This window comes from Coregonus lavaretus (genome assembly GCF_964263955.1).
Source record: "Coregonus lavaretus genome assembly, chromosome: 23".
In the NCBI taxonomy this organism is placed as follows: domain Eukaryota; kingdom Metazoa; phylum Chordata; class Actinopteri; order Salmoniformes; family Salmonidae; genus Coregonus; species Coregonus lavaretus.
The window spans coordinates 2193528-2214647 of NC_140010.1; the positions used below are offsets into that span (position 1 = coordinate 2193528).

The 21120-nt window shown below is 52.7% G+C and overlaps 1 protein-coding gene across 1 annotated transcript in view; it reads left to right on the forward strand.

Annotated features, from left to right (window-relative positions):
- Positions 1-21120, forward strand: part of miga1 (mitoguardin 1) — a 61765-nt gene that overhangs the window by 9601 nt on the left and 31044 nt on the right. Inside the window, exons 2-6 of the mRNA XM_084139545.1 lie at positions 4208-4381; positions 7109-7295; positions 7518-7621; positions 7803-7899; positions 8305-8441. Coding sequence (XP_083995671.1) covers positions 4277-4381; positions 7109-7295; positions 7518-7621; positions 7803-7899; positions 8305-8441 — 630 coding nt within the window. The 5' untranslated portion in view covers positions 4208-4276. The remainder of the gene's footprint in view (positions 1-4207; positions 4382-7108; positions 7296-7517; positions 7622-7802; positions 7900-8304; positions 8442-21120) is intronic.

Sequence of the window (21120 nt, forward strand, 5' to 3'; positions counted from 1 at the left end):
CCAAATAGGGCTATCTTCTGTATACCACCCCTACCTTGTCACAACACAACTGATTGGCTCAAACGCATTAAGGAGGAAATAAATTCCACAACTTTTAACAAGGCACACCTGTTAATTGAAATGCATTCCAGGTGACTACCTCAAGAAGCTGGTTCAGAGAATGCCAAGATTGTGCAAAGCTGTCATCAAGGCAAAGGGTGGCCATTTTGAAGAATCTCAAATAAACAAATGAAAATATATTTTATAACACTTTATTTTGGTTACTACATGAATCCATATGTGTTATTTCATAGTTTTGATGTCTTCACTATTATTCTACAATGTAGAAAAGAGTAAAAAATAAAGAAACCCTTGAATGAGTAGGTGTGTCCAAACATTTGACTCTTGCTGTATATTTTTGTTGCCAAACGGATGGTGCTCAAAACAGGTGGGGCACCTGAATGACAGGTCGCCACTGATTTGCACAAATAAATAGTAATCCTATATCGAGAGAGAGCTGCTTCAACAGATGGCGAAGATCTAGTCAGATCCCAAATCTCACACACATGAAATGTTATTTGTCAGCTCTTTTCAAATCAAATTGTATTTGTCACATGCGCCGACTACAACCGGTGTAGACCTTACAGTGAAATGCTTACTTACAAGCCCTTAACCAACAATGCAGTTTTTAAGTAAAAAATAGATAACAAAAAAATAATTAAAGAGCAGCAGTAAAATAACAGTAGTGAGGCTATATACAGGGGGTACCGGTACAGAGTCACTGTGTAATAACAGTAGGGAGGCTATATACAGGGGGTACCGGTACAGAGTCACTGTGTAATAACAGTAGGGAGGCTATATACAGGGGGTACCGGTACAGAGTCAATGTGCGGGGGCACCGGCTAGTCGAGGTAATTGAGTGTACATGTAGTGTTAAAGTGACTATGCATAGATAATAAACAGAGTAGCAGCGGGGGGACAATGCAAATAGTCCGGGTAGCCATGATAAGCTGTTCAGGAGTCTAATGGCTTTGGGGTAGAAGCTGTTAATCCTTTTGGACCTAGACTTGGCGCTCCAGTACCGCTTGCCGTGCGGTAGCAGAGAGAACAGTCTATGACTAGGGTGGCTGGAGTCTTTGACCATTTTTAGGTCCTTCCTCTGATACGGCCTGGTATAGAGGTCCTGGATGGCAGGAAGCTTGGCCCCAGTGATGTACTGGGTCGTACACACTACCCTCTGTAGTGCCTTGCGGTCGGAGGCCGAGCAGTTGCCATACCAGGCGGTGTTGCAACCAGTCAGGATGCTCTCGATGGTGCAGCTGTATACGTTTTTGAGGATCTGAGGACCCATGCCAAATCTTTTCAGTCTCCTGAGGGGGAATAGGCTTTGTCGTGCCCTCTTCACGACTGTCTTGGTGTGTTTGGACCATGATAGTTTGTTGGTGATGTGGACACCAAGGAACTTGAAGCTCTCAACCTGCTCCACTACAGTCCCGTCAATGAGAATGGGTGCGTACTCGGTTCAGTTCTCAATCATCTCCTTTGTCTTGGTCACGTTGAAGGAGAGGTTGTTATCCTGGCACCACATGGCCAGGTCTCTGACCTCCTCCCTATAGGCTGTCTCATTGTTGTTGGTGATCAGGCCTACCACTGTTGTGTCGTCGGCAAACTTAATGATGGTGTTGGAATCGTGCCTGGCCATGCAGTCATGGGTGAACAGGGAGTACAGGAGGGGACTGAACACGCACCCATGAGGGGCCCCCGTGTTGAAGATCAGCGTGGCAGATGTGTTGTTACCTACCCTTACCACCTGGGAGTGGTCCGTCAGGAAGTCCAGGATCCAGTTGCAGAGGGAGGTGTTTAGTCCCAGGGTCCTTAGCTTAGTGATGAGCTTTGAGGGCACTATGGTGTTGAACGCTGAGCTGTAGTCAATGAATAGCATTCTCACGTAGGTGTTCCTTTTGTCCAGGTGGGAAAGGGCAGTGTGGAGTGCAATAGAGAGTGCATCATCTGTGGATCTGTTGGGGTGGTATGCGAATTGGAGTGGGTCTAGGGTTTCTGGGATAATGGTGTTGATGTGAGCCATGACCAGCCTTTCAAAGCACTTCATGACTACCGACGTGAGTGCTACGGGGCAGTAGTCATTTAAGCAGGTTACCTTCGCGTTCATGGGCACAGGGACCATGGTGGTCTGCTTGAAACATGTTGGTATTATTGACTCAGTCAGGGACAGGTTGAAAATGTCAGTGAAGACACTTGCCAGTTGGTCAGCGCATGCTCTGAGTACACGTCCTGGTAATCCGTCTGTGAATGTTGACCTGTTTAAAGGTCTTCCTCACATCGGCTACGGAGAGCGTGATCACACAGTCGTCCGGAACAACTGATGCTCTCATGCATGCTTCAGTGTCGCTTGCCTTGAAGCGAGCATAGAAGTAAGCTTGTCTGGTAGGCTCGTGTCATTGGGCAGCTTGCGGCTGTGCTTCCCTTTGTAGTCTGTAATAGTTTGCAAGCTCTGCCACATCCGACGAGCGTCAGAGCCGGTGTAGCACGATTCAGTCTTAGTCCTGTATTGATGCTTTGCCTGTGTGATGGTTTGTCGGAGGGCTTAGCAGGATTTCTTATAAGCATCCAGGTTAGAGTCCCGCTCCTTGAAAGCGGCAGCTCTACCCTTTTAGCTCAGTGCGGATGTTTCCTGTAATCCATAGCTTCTGGTTGGGGTATGTATGTAAGGTCACTGTGGGGACAACGTCATCAATGCACTTATTGATGAAGCCAGTGACTGATGTGGTATACTCCTCAATGCCATCGGAAGAATCCCGGAACATATTCCAGTCTGTGCCAGCAAAACAGTCCTGTAGCTTAGCATCTGCGTCATCTGACCACTTCTTTATTGACCGAGTCACTGGTGCTTCCTGCTTTAGTTTTTGCTTGTAATCAGGAGGATAGAGTTTGTCAGATTTGCCAAATGGAGGGAGAGCTTTGTATGCGTCTCTGTGTGTGGAGTAAAGGTGGTCTAGAGTTTTTTCCCCTCTGGTTGCACATTTAACATGCTGGTAGAAATTAGGTAGAACGGATTTAAGTTTCCCTGCATTAAAGTCACCGGCCACTAGGAGCGCCGCCTCTGGATGAGCGTTTTCATGTTTGCTTATGGCCTTATACAGCTCATTAAGTGTGGTCTTAGTGCCAGCATCAATTTGTGGTGGTAAATAGACAGCTACGAAGAATATAGATGAAAACTCTCTTGGTAGATAGTGTGGTCTACAGCTTATCATGAGATACTCTACCTAAGGCGAGCATTGAGATTTCCTTAATATTAGATTTCGTGCACCAGCTGTTGTTTACAAATATACACAGACCGCCACCCCTTGTCTTACCGGAGTCAGCCGTTCTATCCTGCCGATGTAGCGTATATCCCGCCAGCTGTATGTTATCCATGTCGTCGTTCAGCCACGACTCAGTGAAACATAAGATATTACAGTTTTTAATGTCCCGTTGGTAGGATATCCGTGATCGTAGTTAGTCTATTTTGTTATCCGATGATTGTGCGTTGGCCAATAGGACTGATGGTAGAGGCAGATTACCCACTCGCCGTCGGATCCTTACAAGGCACCCCGACCTACGTCCCCGATATCGCTCTCTTTCTCATGCGAATGACGGGGATTTGGGCCTTGTCGGGTGTCTGAAGAAAATTGTTTACGTCCGACTCGTTAAAGAAAAAGTATTCATCCAGTACAAGGTGAGTAATCGCTGTCCTGATATCCAGAAGCTCTTTTCTGTCATAAGAGACGGTGGCAGAAACATTATGTACAAAATAAGTTACAAATAACGCAATAAAACACACACAACAGCACAATTGGTTAGGAGCCCGTAAAACGGCAGCCATCTCCTCCGGCGCCATTCTTCATGTGACAGGACTCGAGTGGCCCCGTTACCACGGTAACCTCCCGCCCTTAAAGGGGCAGCTGAAAATATTTTGATTAGACGACTAAATGAAATAATTCAGCAATGTACTACATTTACTTCTTACTAATACATTTCATGTTTTAGAAACACTGCAACGCGTGGTCATCTGTTTTGTTGTTATGTAGTTGAGTAGGGGGGGAAAAAATATTTTGGCTAGTTAAAAAACAATCATAATCTACCTGCCACAGTGGCTGGTGGACCAAAAAGTTAATTTTAGGCCCTGGTTCCAGGTTAAAGCCTAAGTCTTATGTCCTCTCCTCCACAGCTCAAGAAGAAGGAAGAGGATAGGACTGTGTTCCCTACTGCAGGGTGATGGACAGATAAGACCGCCACGATGACAGACAACGCCCTCATTAGCCCCTCCTCCAAGCTGTCCTTCCAGCTGGCAGCCATCCGCGTGGTCAGCCTGCCCCATACCCTCTACAACTCCCTCTCACAGGTAAGAATCTACCATCACAGGTAAGGATCTACCATTGACAATATGAGCCAACTCAGTGGCCTTGTGGTTAGTGTCTGCTCTGAATCTGTTTGTTCAATCCCCGGTCGAGGGTTGTGGGTTTGATCCCAGGTCGAGTCATACCAAAGACTCTAAAAATGGGACTCGATGCCTCTGCTCGGCACTCAGCATTAAGGAGATGGATTGTGGGGAAGGCCGTGTGACGGACAAGCGTCCTGTCCAGGGTGTGCACTTGAACATCAAGCTGCCTCACACTACAAAAACAGGAGATGGGCTCCTTCCCTATGTGCCGTTGTTGTGGTTGCATAAAGGCATCCGCGTGCTTCCAAGCCGAAACAGTTCGGAAGAGTTTGTGCATATATAATGACGACTTTTGTTCATTTTGGACTTTTCAGCTGTTCAGGCACACATCAAGCCAAAGTTGGGAGCAGAATCTAGGCCCCTTCGTCGACAGTAGAGATTCTTCAAAAAGTCTGTCATTCAACGAGAGACTACTTGTTTTCATGCATATTTATTCATTGAGAAATACTGCACTTGTTTTATGTTGCGTCTGTGGCATTAGGTGGTGTGAACTGACGTGGATAAACCATTCATATTACATTTTAGTCATTTAGCAGAAGCTCTTATCCAGAGCGACTTAGTTAGTGCATTCATCTTAAGATGGCTAGGTGAGACTACCACCTAGCACAGTACTTAGTGAGTAAGGTCGTACTCTACGGATGTTGTGGAACATGAACCTGCAGCAGTGAGTCACTGTTTTGACGTTGTCCAGGGTCACGCCAATGTTCTTTGCACTCTGGGAGGGGTACACAGTGGCGTCAACCGTGATCGAGAGGTCTTGAAGCGGGCACGCCTTCCTTGGGAGGAAGAGCAGCTCTGTCTTGTTGAGCTTGAGGTGGTGGGCCGACTTCCAAGCTGAGATATCTGGCATGCAGAAATGCACGTCGTCACCTGAGTTTCGGAAGGGGAATGAGAAAAGTAGTGTCATCTACATAGCAAAGATAGGAGAGACCATGAGAGGATATGACTGCGGCAGCTGACTTGATAGAGGAGAGGGCCTAGAACCGAGCCCTGGGGGACCCCAGTAGTAAGGGCACGTGGGGGACACAGATCCTCTCCACATCACCTGGTCGGAGCGACCTGTCAGTCCTCTCCACGTCACCTGGTCGGAGCGACCTGTCAGTCCTCTCCACGTCACCTGGTCGGAGCGACCTGTCAGGTAGGATGCAATCCAGGAGTGTGCAGAGCCTGAGACGCCCAGCCCTGAGAGGGTGGACAGGAGGATCTGGTTGGTTCACGGTGTCGAAGGCAGCAGATGGATCTAGGAGGATGAGAACAGAGGAGTGTCAGCTTTGGCAGTGTGGATAAAAAAAAAATATCAGAACATCCCACGGAGCACCATTTTTAAATCCATTATTAAAAAATTGAAAGAATATGGCACCCAACAAACCTGCCAAGAGAGGGCCGCCCACCAAAACTCACGGACCAGGCAAGGAGGGCATTAATCAGAGAGGCAACAAAGAGACCAAAGATAACCCTGAAGGAGCTGCAAAGCTCCCCAGCGGAGATTGGAGTATCTGTCCATAGGACCACTTTAAGATTTACACTCCACAGAGCTGGGCTTTACGGAAGAGTGGCCAGAAAAAGCTGTTTGGTGTTTGCCAAAAGGCATGTGAGAGACTCCCCAAACATATGGAAGAAGGTACTCTGGTCAGGTGAGACTAAAATTGAGCTTTTTGGCCATCAAGGAAAACGCTATGTCTGGCGCAAACCCAACACCTCTCATCACCCCGAGAACACCATCTCCGATGTTTTTCATCGGCAGGGACTGGGAAACTGGTCAGAATTGAAGGAATGATGAATGGCGCTAAATATGGGGAAATTCTTGAGGGAAACCTGTTTCAGTCTTCCAGAGATGTGAGACTGGGACGGAGGTTCACCTTCCAGCAGGACAATGACCCTAAGCATACTGCTAAAGCAACACTCGAGTGGTTTAAGGGGAAACATTTAAATGTCTTGGAATGGCCTAGTCAAAGCCCAGACCTCAATCCAATTGAGAATCTGTGGTATGACTTAAAGATTGCTGTACACCAGCGGAACCCATCCAATTTGAAGGAGCTGGAGCAGTTTTGCCTTAAAGAATGGGCAAAAATCCCAGTGGCTAGATGTACCAAGCTTATAGAGACATACCCCAAGAGACTTGCAGCTGTAATTGCTGCAAAAGGTGGCTCTACAAAGTATTGTCTTTGGTGAATAGTTATGCACGCTCAAGTTTTCAGTTTTTATGTCTTATTTCTTGTTTGTTTCACAATAAAATATTTAGCATCTTCAAAGTGGTAGGCATGTTGTGTAAATCAAATGATACAAACCCCCCAAAAAATCCATTTTAATTCCAGGTTGTAAGGCAACAAAATAAGAAAAATGCCAATGGGGGGGGGTGAATACTTTCGCAAGCCACTGTAGCTGGACATTGTAAAGTGTGATTCCTATAAAGCTACATGGAATATAATGTAGCTGGACACTGTAAAGTCTGCTTCCTGCCATCACTGTAATGGTAAACGTTTTGCAGTAGTCCCTCCCTCCCTGTCTCAGTCCGCTTACTTGTCTTCTGTGCCTAAGGAATGACTCATTATGCACATTTTTACCGTCCCTCTCTGCATCTCTCTCTCTCTCTCTCTCCTCATCGCTCGGCTGTCTTTCCTCCCCCAGGTGGTGAGCCTCAGTACAGTCACTAAGAAGGTCGTTGCTGCTACAGCCTTCAGCGCAGTGGGTCTCCTCTTCCTCGCCCGTCACTTCCAGAGGAGGAAAGGCAGGAAGAAGGGAGTCCAGTCCCCAGTCCAGTGGGAGCAGACGGGGACCTTGGAGTTCCTGGACCTGGTAGTCCACCAGGAGAAAGGTAAAGATGGAGAAATGTACCTACTTATACACCTGACCCAGAATAGGAAGATGGTTAGTGAAAGTTACGTTTCTCCTTGGGATCCAGCTAGTTGACTGGAGTGAAGAGACTCAGTTTCCTCTGATTTTTAAAGTCATTTAAATAAGAAGTGGCAATAGTCATTTTAAATATTGCATCATTAAAGAATTCTAATGAAACCTGACTGTCGTTTTGCATGTGTAGATGCCTACAGTTTCCAGAACTGTAAGAATATCTACTCCGGTGGCCTTGTACCCAACGGAGGACCTCACAGCAAGCTGTCTGTGTCACTACAGAGTCTGGCCTCGGTAAGACAACACAGATATGATCCAAAGTTGGAATTTGCTACTGTTTACCAGAAGTGGTCAATATTTCCTCATCAGTCAATTCAATAGGAATTTCTCAGCTGATGTGGTCGACGAAAGATTCCAAATGACTTGGATTGCTGAATGTGGTGTTCTTCTATTGACTGACGGTTTCTTCCACCAGGTAAATAGTATGAACTCATCCTGTACCTGCTGGGATGAAGAGCACTGTAATGTAGTCAACATCCCTGTTACCACGCCTGAAAACCTCTACCTCTTGGGTGAGAACACATGCACACACTGGTCTTGCTTGTGTTGAGGAGGCCTTGCGTTGGTGTGTGTTTTATAATTGGGCAGTAAGGTCCTAGGGGGGGGGGTGGGGTATATTTAAGCAGTAAGGCCCGGGGTATATGGCCAATATACCACGCCTAAGGGCTGTTAGGCACGACGTGTACACACACACACACACACACACACATATGCACACACACACAGATTAACACACAGACGCACATATACCATAAACCCCAAGGTGCCTTATTGCTATTATAAACTAGTTACTAACATAAATGCAAAAGTAAAAGTAGTATTTTTTTGCTTCATACCTGTGGTTATAAATGCTGTTTTCATCCAATCAGCATCCAGGACCCGACCTTCCCGGGTTTATAATGTGTGTTGTCTGCCAGGTATGGGGCTGTTTGAGGAGGCTCTGAGGCGGTGGGAGCAGGCCTTAACCTTTAGTGGCAGACCAGGGGAGGAGGAGACCGACTGTGCCTCTGTTCAACCGGAGGCTGGAGACTTCACAGCTGAGGAGAGTGTAGAGGTGAACACACACACTGGGGCTGGAGACGCCATCAGAGAGGAGAGTGTAGAGGGGAACACTGGGGCTGGAGACGCCATCAGAGAGGAGAGTGTAGAGGGGAACACTGGAGCTGGAGACACCATCAGAGAGGAGAGTGTGGAGGGAACACACTGGAGCTGGAGACGCCATCAGAGAGGAGAGTGTAGAGGGGAACACTGGAGCTGGAGACGCCATCAGAGAGGAGAGTGTAGAGGGGAACACTGGGGCTGGAGACACCATCAGAGAGGAGAGTGTAGAGGGAAACACTGGGGCTGGAAACACCATCAGAGAGGAGAGTGTGGAGGGAACACACTGGAGCTGGAGACGCCATCAGAGTGGAGAGTGTAGAGGGGAACACTGGAGCTGGAGACGCCATCAGAGAGGAGAGTGTGGAGGGGAACACTGGGGCTGGAGACGCCATCAGAGAGGAGAGTGTAGAGGGAACAATGGGGCTGGAGACGCCATCAGAGAGGAGAGTGTAGAGGGGAACACTGGAGCTGGAGACGCCATCAGAAAGGAGAGTGTAGAGGGGAACACACTGGAGCTGGAGACGCCATCAGAGAGGAGAGTGTAGAGGTGAACACTGGGGCTGGAGACGCCATCAGAGAGGAGAGTGTAGAGGGGAACACTGGGGCTGGAGACGCCATCAGAGAGGAGAGTGTAGAGGGGAACACTGGGGCTGGAGACGTCATCAGAGAGGAGAGTGTAGAGGGGAACACACTGGGGCTGGAGACGCCATCAGAAAGGAGAGTGTAGAGGGGAACACACTGGGGCTGGAGACGCCATCAGAGAGGAGAGTGTAGAGGGGAACACTGGGGCTGGAGACGCCATCAGAGAGGAGAGTGTAGAGGGGAACACTGGGGCTGGAGACGCCATCAGAGAGGAGAGTGTAGAGGGGAACACTGGGGCTGGAGACGCCATCAGAGAGGAGAGTGTAGAGGGGAACACACACACTGGGGCTGGAGACGCCATCAGAGAGGAGAGTGTAGAGGGGAACACACTGGGGCTGGAGACACCATCAGAGAGGAGAGTGTAGAGGGGAACACTGGGGCTGGAGACGCCATCAGAGAGGAGAGTGTAGAGGGGAACACTGGGGCTGGAGACGCCATCAGAGAGGAGAGTGTAGAGGGGAACACTGGGGCTGGAGACGCCATCAGAGAGGAGAGTGTAGAGGGAACACACTGGAGCTGGAGACGCCATCAGAGAGGAGAGTGTAGAGGGGAACACTGGGGCTGGAGACGCCATCAGAAAGGAGAGTGTAGAGGGGAACACTGGGGCTGGAGACACCATCAGAGAGGAGAGTGTAGAGGGGAACACTGGGGCTGGAGACACCATCAGAGAGGAGAGTGTAGAGGGGAACACTGGGGCTGGAGACGCCATCAGAGAGGAGAGTGTGGAGGGGAACACTGGGGCTGGAGACACCATCAGAGAGGAGAGTGTAGAGGGGAACACACTGGGGCTGGAGACACCATCAGAGAGGAGAGTGTAGAGGGGAACACTGGGGCTGGAGACGCCATCAGAGAGGAGAGTGTAGAGGGGAACACTGGGGCTGGAGACGCCATCAGAGAGGAGAGTGTGGAGGGGAACACTGGGGCTGGAGACGCCATCAGAGAGGAGAGTGTGGAGGGGAACACTGGGGCTGGAGACACCATCAGAGAGGAGAGTGTAGAGGGGAACACACTGGGGCTGGAGACACCATCAGAGAGGAGAGTGTAGAGGGGAACACTGGGGCTGGAGACGCCATCAGAGAGGAGAGTGTAGAGGGGAACACTGGGGCTGGAGACGCCATCAGAGAGGAGAGTGTAGAGGGGAACACTGGGGCTGGAGACGCCATCAGAGAGGAGAGTGTAGAGGGGAACACTGGGGCTGGAGACGCCATCAGAGAGGAGAGTGTAGAGGTGAACACACACACTGGGGCAGGAGACGCCATCAGAGAGGAGAGTGTAGAGGGGAACACTGGGGCTGGAGACGCCATCAGAGAGGAGAGTGTAGAGGGAACACACTGGAGCTGGAGACGCCATCAGAGAGGAGAGTGTAGAGGGGAACACTGGGGCTGGAGACGCCATCAGAAAGGAGAGTGTAGAGGGGAACACTGGGGCTGGAGACACCATCAGAGAGGAGAGTGTAGAGGGGAACACTGGGGCTGGAGACACCATCAGAGAGGAGAGTGTAGAGGGGAACACTGGGGCTGGAGACGCCATCAGAGAGGAGAGTGTGGAGGGGAACACTGGGGCTGGAGACACCATCAGAGAGGAGAGTGTAGAGGGGAACACACTGGGGCTGGAGACACCATCAGAGAGGAGAGTGTAGAGGGGAACACTGGGGCTGGAGACGCCATCAGAGAGGAGAGTGTAGAGGGGAACACTGGGGCTGGAGACGCCATCAGAGAGGAGAGTGTAGAGGGGAACACTGGGGCTGGAGACGCCATCAGAGAGGAGAGTGTAGAGGGGAACACTGGGGCTGGAGACGCCATCAGAGAGGAGAGTGTAGAGGTGAACACACACACTGGGGCAGGAGACGCCATCAGAGAGGAGAGTGTAGAGGGGAACACTGGGGCTGGAGACGCCATCAGAGAGGAGAGTGTAGAGGGGAACACTGGGGCTGGAGACACCATCAGAGAGGAGAGTGTAGAGGGGAACACACTGGGGCTGGAGACGCCATCAGAGAGGAGAGTGTAGAGGGGAACACTGGGGCTGGAGACGCCATCAGAGAGGAGAGTGTAGAGGGAACACACTGGAGCTGGAGACGCCATCAGAGAGGAGAGTGTAGAGGGGAACACTGGGGCTGGAGACGCCATCAGAAAGGAGAGTGTAGAGGGGAACACTGGGGCTGGAGACACCATCAGAGAGGAGAGTGTAGAGGGGAACACTGGGGCTGGAGACACCATCAGAGAGGAGAGTGTAGAGGGGAACACTGGGGCTGGAGACGCCATCAGAGAGGAGAGTGTGGAGGGGAACACTGGGGCTGGAGACACCATCAGAGAGGAGAGTGTAGAGGGGAACACACTGGGGCTGGAGACACCATCAGAGAGGAGAGTGTAGAGGGGAACACTGGGGCTGGAGACGCCATCAGAGAGGAGAGTGTAGAGGGGAACACTGGGGCTGGAGACGCCATCAGAGAGGAGAGTGTAGAGGGGAACACTGGGGCTGGAGACGCCATCAGAGAGGAGAGTGTAGAGGGGAACACTGGGGCTGGAGACGCCATCAGAGAGGAGAGTGTAGAGGTGAACACACACACTGGGGCAGGAGACGCCATCAGAGAGGAGAGTGTAGAGGGGAACACACTGGGGCTGGAGACACCATCAGAGAGGAGAGTGTAGAGGGGAACACTGGGGCTGGAGACGCCATCAGAGAGGAGAGTGTAGAGGGAACACACTGGAGCTGGAGACGCCATCAGAGAGGAGAGTGTAGAGGGGAACACTGGGGCTGGAGACGCCATCAGAAAGGAGAGTGTAGAGGGGAACACTGGGGCTGGAGACACCATCAGAGAGGAGAGTGTAGAGGGGAACACTGGGGCTGGAGACACCATCAGAGAGGAGAGTGTAGAGGGGAACACTGGGGCTGGAGACGCCATCAGAGAGGAGAGTGTGGAGGGGAACACTGGGGCTGGAGACACCATCAGAGAGGAGAGTGTAGAGGGGAACACACTAGGGCTGGAGACACCATCAGAGAGGAGAGTGTAGAGGGGAACACTGGGGCTGGAGACGCCATCAGAGAGGAGAGTGTAGAGGGGAACACTGGGGCTGGAGACGCCATCAGAGAGGAGAGTGTAGAGGGGAACACTGGGGCTGGAGACGCCATCAGAGAGGAGAGTGTAGAGGGGAACACTGGGGCTGGAGACGCCATCAGAGAGGAGAGTGTAGAGGTGAACACACACACTGGGGCAGGAGACGCCATCAGAGAGGAGAGTGTAGAGGGGAACACACTGGGGCTGGAGACACCATCAGAGAGGAGAGTGTAGAGGGGAACACTGGGGCTGGAGACGCCATCAGAGAGGAGAGTGTAGAGGGGAACACTGGGGCTGGAGACGCCATCAGAGAGGAGAGTGTAGAGGGGAACACTGGAGCTGGAGACGCCATCAGAAAGGAGAGTGTAGAGGGGAACACTGGGGCTGGAGACGCCATCAGAGAGGAGAGTGTAGAGGTGAACACTGGGGCTGGAGACGCCATCAGAGAGGAGAGTGTAGAGGGGAACACTGGGGCTGGAGACGCCATCAGAGAGGAGAGTGTAGAGGGGAACACTGGGGCTGGAGACGTCATCAGAGAGGAGAGTGTAGAGGGGAACACACTGGGGCTGGAGACGCCATCAGAAAGGAGAGTGTAGAGGGGAACACACTGGGGCTGGAGACGCCATCAGAGAGGAGAGTGTAGAGGGGAACACTGGGGCTGGAGACGCCATCAGAGAGGAGAGTGTAGAGGGGAACACTGGGGCTGGAGACGCCATCAGAGAGGAGAGTGTAGAGGGGAACACTGGGGCTGGAGACGCCATCAGAGAGGAGAGTGTAGAGGGGAACACACACACTGGGGCTGGAGACGCCATCAGAGAGGAGAGTGTAGAGGGGAACACACTGGGGCTGGAGACACCATCAGAGAGGAGAGTGTAGAGGGGAACACTGGGGCTGGAGACGCCATCAGAGAGGAGAGTGTAGAGGGGAACACTGGGGCTGGAGACGCCATCAGAGAGGAGAGTGTAGAGGGAACACACTGGAGCTGGAGACGCCATCAGAGAGGAGAGTGTAGAGGGGAACACTGGGGCTGGAGACGCCATCAGAAAGGAGAGTGTAGAGGGGAACACTGGGGCTGGAGACACCATCAGAGAGGAGAGTGTAGAGGGGAACACTGGGGCTGGAGACACCATCAGAGAGGAGAGTGTAGAGGGGAACACTGGGGCTGGAGACGCCATCAGAGAGGAGAGTGTGGAGGGGAACACTGGGGCTGGAGACACCATCAGAGAGGAGAGTGTAGAGGGGAACACACTGGGGCTGGAGACACCATCAGAGAGGAGAGTGTAGAGGGGAACACTGGGGCTGGAGACGCCATCAGAGAGGAGAGTGTAGAGGGGAACACTGGGGCTGGAGACGCCATCAGAGAGGAGAGTGTAGAGGGGAACACTGGGGCTGGAGACACCATCAGAGAGGAGAGTGTAGAGGGGAACACTGGGGCTGGAGACGCCATCAGAGAGGAGAGTGTGTTGGGGAACACTGGGGCTGGAGACGCCATCAGAGAGGAGAGTGTGGAGGGGAACACTGGGGCTGGAGACACCATCAGAGAGGAGAGTGTAGAGGGGAACACACTGGGGCTGGAGACACCATCAGAGAGGAGAGTGTAGAGGGGAACACTGGGGCTGGAGACGCCATCAGAGAGGAGAGTGTAGAGGGGAACACTGGGGCTGGAGACGCCATCAGAGAGGAGAGTGTAGAGGGGAACACTGGGGCTGGAGACGCCATCAGAGAGGAGAGTGTAGAGGGGAACACTGGGGCTGGAGACGCCATCAGAGAGGAGAGTGTAGAGGTGAACACACACACTGGGGCAGGAGACGCCATCAGAGAGGAGAGTGTAGAGGGGAACACTGGGGCTGGAGACGCCATCAGAGAGGAGAGTGTAGAGGGAACACACTGGAGCTGGAGACGCCATCAGAGAGGAGAGTGTAGAGGGGAACACTGGGGCTGGAGACGCCATCAGAAAGGAGAGTGTAGAGGGGAACACTGGGGCTGGAGACACCATCAGAGAGGAGAGTGTAGAGGGGAACACTGGGGCTGGAGACACCATCAGAGAGGAGAGTGTAGAGGGGAACACTGGGGCTGGAGACGCCATCAGAGAGGAGAGTGTGGAGGGGAACACTGGGGCTGGAGACACCATCAGAGAGGAGAGTGTAGAGGGGAACACACTGGGGCTGGAGACACCATCAGAGAGGAGAGTGTAGAGGGGAACACTGGGGCTGGAGACGCCATCAGAGAGGAGAGTGTAGAGGGGAACACTGGGGCTGGAGACGCCATCAGAGAGGAGAGTGTAGAGGGGAACACTGGGGCTGGAGACGCCATCAGAGAGGAGAGTGTAGAGGGGAACACTGGGTCTGGAGACGCCATCAGAGAGGAGAGTGTGGAGGGGAACACTGGGGCTGGAGACACCATCAGAGAGGAGAGTGTAGAGGGGAACACTGGGGCTGGAGACGCCATCAGAGAGGAGAGTGTAGAGGGGAACACTGGGGCTGGAGACGCCATCAGAGAGGAGAGTGTAGAGGGGAACACTGGGTCTGGAGACGCCATCAGAGAGGAGAGTGTAGAGGTGAACACACACACTGGGGCAGGAGACGCCATCAGAGAGGAGAGTGTAGAGGGGAACACTGGGGCTGGAGACGCCATCAGAGAGGAGAGTGTAGAGGGGAACACTGGGGCTGGAGACACCATCAGAGAGGAGAGTGTAGAGGGGAACACACTGGGGCTGGAGACGCCATCAGAGAGGAGAGTGTAGAGGGGAACACTGGGGCTGGAGACGCCATCAGAGAGGAGATTGTAGAGGGAACACACTGGAGCTGGAGACGCCATCAGAGAGGAGAGTGTAGAGGGGAACACTGGGGCTGGAGACGCCATCAGAAAGGAGAGTGTAGAGGGGAACACTGGGGCTGGAGACACCATCAGAGAGGAGAGTGTAGAGGGGAACACTGGGGCTGGAGACACCATCAGAGAGGAGAGTGTAGAGGGGAACACTGGGGCTGGAGACGCCATCAGAGAGGAGAGTGTGGAGGGGAACACTGGGGCTGGAGACACCATCAGAGAGGAGAGTGTAGAGGGGAACACACTGGGGCTGGAGACACCATCAGAGAGGAGAGTGTAGAGGGGAACACTGGGGCTGGAGACGCCATCAGAGAGGAGAGTGTAGAGGGGAACACTGGGGCTGGAGACGCCATCAGAGAGGAGAGTGTAGAGGGGAACACTGGGGCTGGAGACGCCATCAGAGAGGAGAGTGTAGAGGGGAACACTGGGGCTGGAGACGCCATCAGAGAGGAGAGTGTAGAGGTGAACACACACACTGGGGCAGGAGACGCCATCAGAGAGGAGAGTGTAGAGGGGAACACACTGGGGCTGGAGACACCATCAGAGAGGAGAGTGTAGAGGGGAACACTGGGGCTGGAGACGCCATCAGAGAGGAGAGTGTAGAGGGGAACACTGGGGCTGGAGACGCCATCAGAGAGGAGAGTGTAGAGGGGACCACTGGGGCTGGAGACGCCATCAGAGAGGAGAGTGTAGAGGGGAACACTGGGGCTGGAGACGCCATCAGAGAGGAGAGTGTAGAGGTGAACACACACACTGGGGCAGGAGACGCCATCAGAGAGGAGAGTGTAGAGGGGAACACTGGGGCTGGAGACGCCATCAGAGAGGAGAGTGTAGAGGGGAACACTGGGGCTGGAGACACCATCAGAGAGGAGAGTGTAGAGGGGAACACACTGGGGCTGGAGACGCCATCAGAGAGGAGAGTGTAGAGGGGAACACACTGGGGCTGGAGACACCATCAGAGAGGAGAGTGTAGAGGGGAACACTGGGGCTGGAGACGCCATCAGAGAGGAGAGTGTAGAGGGGAACACTGGGGCTGGAGACACCATCCACTTCCTCAAGGTTCCGTTTTAGGACCACTATTGTTTTCACTATATATTTTACCTCTTGGGGATGTTATTCGAAAACATAATGTTAACTTTCACTGCTATGCGGATGACACACAGCTGTACATTTCAATGAAACATGGTGAAGCCCCAAAATTGCCCTCGCTAGAAGCCTGTGTTTCAGACATAAGGAAGTGGATGGCTGAAAACTTTCTACTTTTAAACTCGGACAAAACAGAGATGCTTGTTCTAGGTCCCAAGAAACAAAGAGATCTTCTGTTAAATCTGACAATTCATCTTGATGGTTGTAAAGTCGTCTCAAATAAAACTGTGAAGGACCTCGGCGTTACTCTTGACCCTGATCTCTCTTTTGACGAACATATCAAGACTGTTTCAAGGACAGCTTTTTTCCATCTACGTAACATTGCAAAAATCAGAAATTTTCTGTCCAAAAATGATGCAGAAAAATTAATCCATGCATTTGTTACTTCTAGGTTAGACTACTGCAATGCTCTACTTTCCGGCTACCCGGATAAAGCACTAAATAAACTTCAGTTAGTGCTAAATACTGCTGCTAGAATCCTGACTAGAACCAAGAAATTTGATCATATTACTCCAGTGCTAGCTTCCCTACACTGGCTTCCTGTTAAGGCAAGGGCTGATTTCAAGGTTTTACTGTTAACCTATAAAGCGTTACATGGGCTTGCTCCTACCTATCTTTCCGAGTTGGTCCTGCCGTACATACCAATACGTACGCTACGGTCACAAGACGCAGGCCTCCTAATTGTCCCTAGAATTTCTAAGCAAACAGCGGGAGGCAGGGCTTTCTCCTATAGATCTCCATTTTTATGGAACAGTTTGCCTACCCATGTGAGAGACGCAGACTCGGTCTCAACCTTTAAGTCTTTACTGAAGACTTATCTCTTCAGTAGGTCATATGATTGAGTGTAGTCTGGCCCAGGAGTCTTCGGATGGGGCCACAGTGTCTCCGGACCGCTCCTGTCTCAGCCTCCAGTATTTATGCTGCAGTAGTTTATGTGTCGGGGGGCTGGGGTTAGTTGGTTATACCTGGAGTACTTCTCCTGTCTTATCCAGTGTCCTGTGTGAATTTAAGTATGCTCTCTCTAATTCTCTCGTTCTCTCTTTCTCTCTGAGAACCTGAGCCCTAGGACCATACGTCAGGACTACCGGGCATGCTGACACCTTGCTGTCCCCAGTCCGCCTGGCCTTGCTGCTATTCCAGTTTCAACTGTTCTGCCTGCGGTTACGAAACCCCTACCTGTCCCAGACCTGCTGTTTTCAACTCTTAATGATCGGCTATGAAAAGCCAACTGAGAGACCTGAGCCCTAGGACCATACGTCGGGACCACCGGCCGTGGTGACTCCTTGCTGTCCCCAGTCCGCCTGGCCTTGCTGCTATTCCAGTTTTAACTGTTCTGCCTGCGGTTATGGAACCCCTACCTGTCCCAGACCTGCTGTTTTCAACTCTTAATGATCGGCTATGAAAAGCCAACTGAGATTTATTCCTGATTATTATTTGACCATGCTTGTCACTTATGAACATTTTTGAACACCTTGGCATGGTTCTGTTATAATCTCCACCCGGCACAGCCAGAAGAGGACTGGCCACCCCTCATAGCCTGGTTCCTCTCTAGGTTTCTTCCTAGGTTTTGGCCTTTCTAGGGAGTTTTTCCTAGCCACCGTGCTTCTACACCTGCATTACTAGCTGTTTGGGGTTTTAGGCTGGGTGTCTGTACAGCACTTCGAGATATTAGCTAATGTATGAAGGGCTATATAAAATAAAATTGATTGATTGATTGATTGAGAGTGTAGAGGGGAACACACTGGGGCTGGAGACGCCATCGGAGAGGAGAGTGTGGAGGGGAACACTGGAGCTGGAGACACCATCAGAGAGGAGAGTGTAGAGGGGAACACTGGGGCTGGAGACACCATCAGAGAGGAGAGTGTAGAGGGGAACACACTGGGGCTGGAGACGCCATCAGAGAGGAGAGTGTGGAGGGGAACACTGGAGCTGGAGACGCCATCAGAGAGGAGAGTGTAGAGGGGAACACACTGGGGCTGGAGACGCCATCAGAGAGGAGAGTGTAGAGGGGAACACTGGGGCTGGAGACGCCATCAGAGAGGAGAGTGTAGAGGGGAACACTGGGGCTGGAGACACCATCAGAGAGGAGAGTGTAGAGGTGAACACACACACTGGGGCTGGAGACACCATCAGAGAGGAGAGTGTAGAGGTGAACACACACACTGGGGCTGGAGACGCCATCAGAGAGGAGAGTGTAGAGGGGAACACACTGGGGCTGGAGACGCCATCAGAGAGGAGAGTGTAGAGGGAACACTGGGGCTGGAGACGCCATCAGAGAGGAGAGTGTAGAGGGAACACTGGGGCTGGAGACGCCATCAGAGAGGAGAGTGTAGAGGGGAACACTGGAGCTGGAGACACCATCAGAAAGGAGAGTGTAGAGGGGAACACACTGGGGCTGGAGACGCCATCAGAGAGGAGAGTGTAGAGGGAACACTGGGGCTGGAGACGCCATCAGAGAGGAGAGTGTAGAGGGAACACTGGGGCTGGAGACGCCATCAGAGAGGAGAGTGTAGAGGGGAACACTGGAGCTGGAGACGCCATCAGAAAGGAGAGTGTAGAGGGGAACACACTGGGGCTGGAGACGCCATCAGAGAGGAGAGTGTAGAGGGGAACACACTGGGGCTGGAGACGCCATCAGAGAGGAGAGTGTAGAGGTGAACACTGGGGCTGGAGACGCCATCAGAGAGGAGAGTGTAGAGGGGAACACTGGGGCTGGAGACGCCATCAGAGAGGAGAGTGTAGAGGGGAACACTGGGGCTGGAGACGTCATCAGAGAGGAGAGTGTAGAGGGGAACACACTGGGGCTGGAGACGCCATCAGAAAGGAGAGTGTAGAGGGGAACACACTGGGGCTGGAGACGCCATCAGAGAGGAGAGTGTAGAGGGGAACACTGGGGCTGGAGACGCCATCAGAGAGGAGAGTGTAGAGGGGAACACTGGGGCTGGAGACGTCATCAGAGAGGAGAGTGTAGAGGGGAACACACTGGGGCTGGAGACGCCATCAGAGAGGAGAGTGTAGAGGGGAACACTGGGGCTGGAGACGCCATCAGAGAGGAGAGTGTAGAGGGGAACACTGGGGCTGGAGACGCCATCAGAGAGGAGAGTGTAGAGGGGAACACTGGGGCTGGAGACGCCATCAGAGAGGAGAGTGTAGAGGGGAACACACACACTGGGGCTGGAGACGCCATCAGAGAGGAGAGTGTAGAGGGGAACACACTGGGGCTGGAGACACCATCAGAGAGGAGAGTGTAGATGGGAACACTGGGGCTGGAGACGCCATCAGAGAGGAGAGTGTAGAGGGGAACACTGGAGCTGGAGACGCCATCAGAGAGGAGAGTGTAGAGGGGAACACTGGAGCTAGAGACGCCATCAGAGAGGAGAGTGTAGAGGGGAACACTGGGGCTGGAGACGCCATCAGAGAGGAGAGTGTAGAGGGGAACACACTGGGGCTGGAGACGCCATCAGAGAGGAGAGTGTAGAGGGGAACACTGGAGCTGGAGACGCCATCAGAGAGGAGAGTGTAGAGGGGAACACTGGAGCTGGAGACGCCATCAGAGAGGAGAGTGTAGAGGGGAACACACTGGGGCTGGAGACGCCATCAGAGAGGAGAGTGTAGAGGGGAACACTGGGGCTGGAGACACCATCAGAGAGGAGAGTGTAGAGGGGAACACTGGGGCTGGAGACACCATCAGAGAGGAGAGTGTAGAGGGGAACACTGGAGCTGGAGACGCCATCAGAGAGGAGAGTGTAGAGGGGAACACACTGGGGCTGGAGACGCCATCAGAGATGAGAGTGTAGAGGGGAACACTGGGGCTGGAGATGCCATCAGAGAGGAGAGTGTAGAGGGGAACACTGGAGCTGGAGACGCCATCAGAGAGGAGAGTGTAGAGGGGAACACTGGAGCTGGAGACGCCATCAGAGAGGAGAGTGTAGAGGGGAACACTGGGGCTGGAGGCACCATCAGAGAGGAGAGTGTAGAGGGGAACACTGGGGCTGGAGACGCCATCAGAGAGGAGAGTGTAGAGGGGAACGCCATCAGAGAGGAGAGTGTAGAGGGGAACACTGGAGCTGGAGACGCCATCAGAGAGGAGAGTGTAGAGGGGAACACTGGAGCTGGAGACGCCATCAGAGAGGAGAGTGTAGAGGGGAACACTGGGGCTGGAGACACCATCAGAGAGGAGAGTGTGGAGGGGAACACACTGGGGCTGGAGACACCATCAGAGAGGAGAGTGTAGAGGGGAACACTGGAGCTGGAGACGCCATCAGAGAGGAGAGTGTAGAGGGGAACACTGGGGCTGGAGACACCATCAGAGAGGAGAGTGTAGAGGGGAACACTGGGGCTGGAGACGCCATCAGAGAGGAGAGTGTAGAGGGTACACACTGGGGCTGGAGACACCATCAGAGAGGAGAGTGTAGAGGGGAACACTGGGGCTGGAGACGCCATCAGAGAGGAGAGTGTAGAGGGGAACACACTGGAGCTGGAGACACCATCCGAGAGGAGAGTGTAGAGGGGAACACACACACTGGGGCTGGAGACGCCATCAGAGAGGAGAATGTAGAGGGAACACACTGGGGCTGGAGACACCATCAGAGAGGAGAGTGTAGAGGGGAACACTGGAGCTGGAGACGCCATCAGAGAGGAGAGTGTGGAGGGGAACACTGGAGCTGGAGACGCCATCAGAGAGGAGAGTGTAGAGGGAACACACTGGAGCTGGAGACACCATCAGAGAGGAGAGTGTAGAGGGGAACACTGGAGCTGGAGACGCCATCAGAGAGGAGAGTGTGGAGGGGAACACTGGAGCTGGAGACGCCATCAGAGAGGAGAGTGTAGAGGGGAACACTGGGGCTGGAGACGCCATCAGAGAGGAGAGTGTAGAGGGGAACACACTGGGGCTGGAGACACCATCAGAGAGGAGAGTGTAGAGGGGAACACTGGAGCTGGAGACGCCATCAGAGAGGAGAGT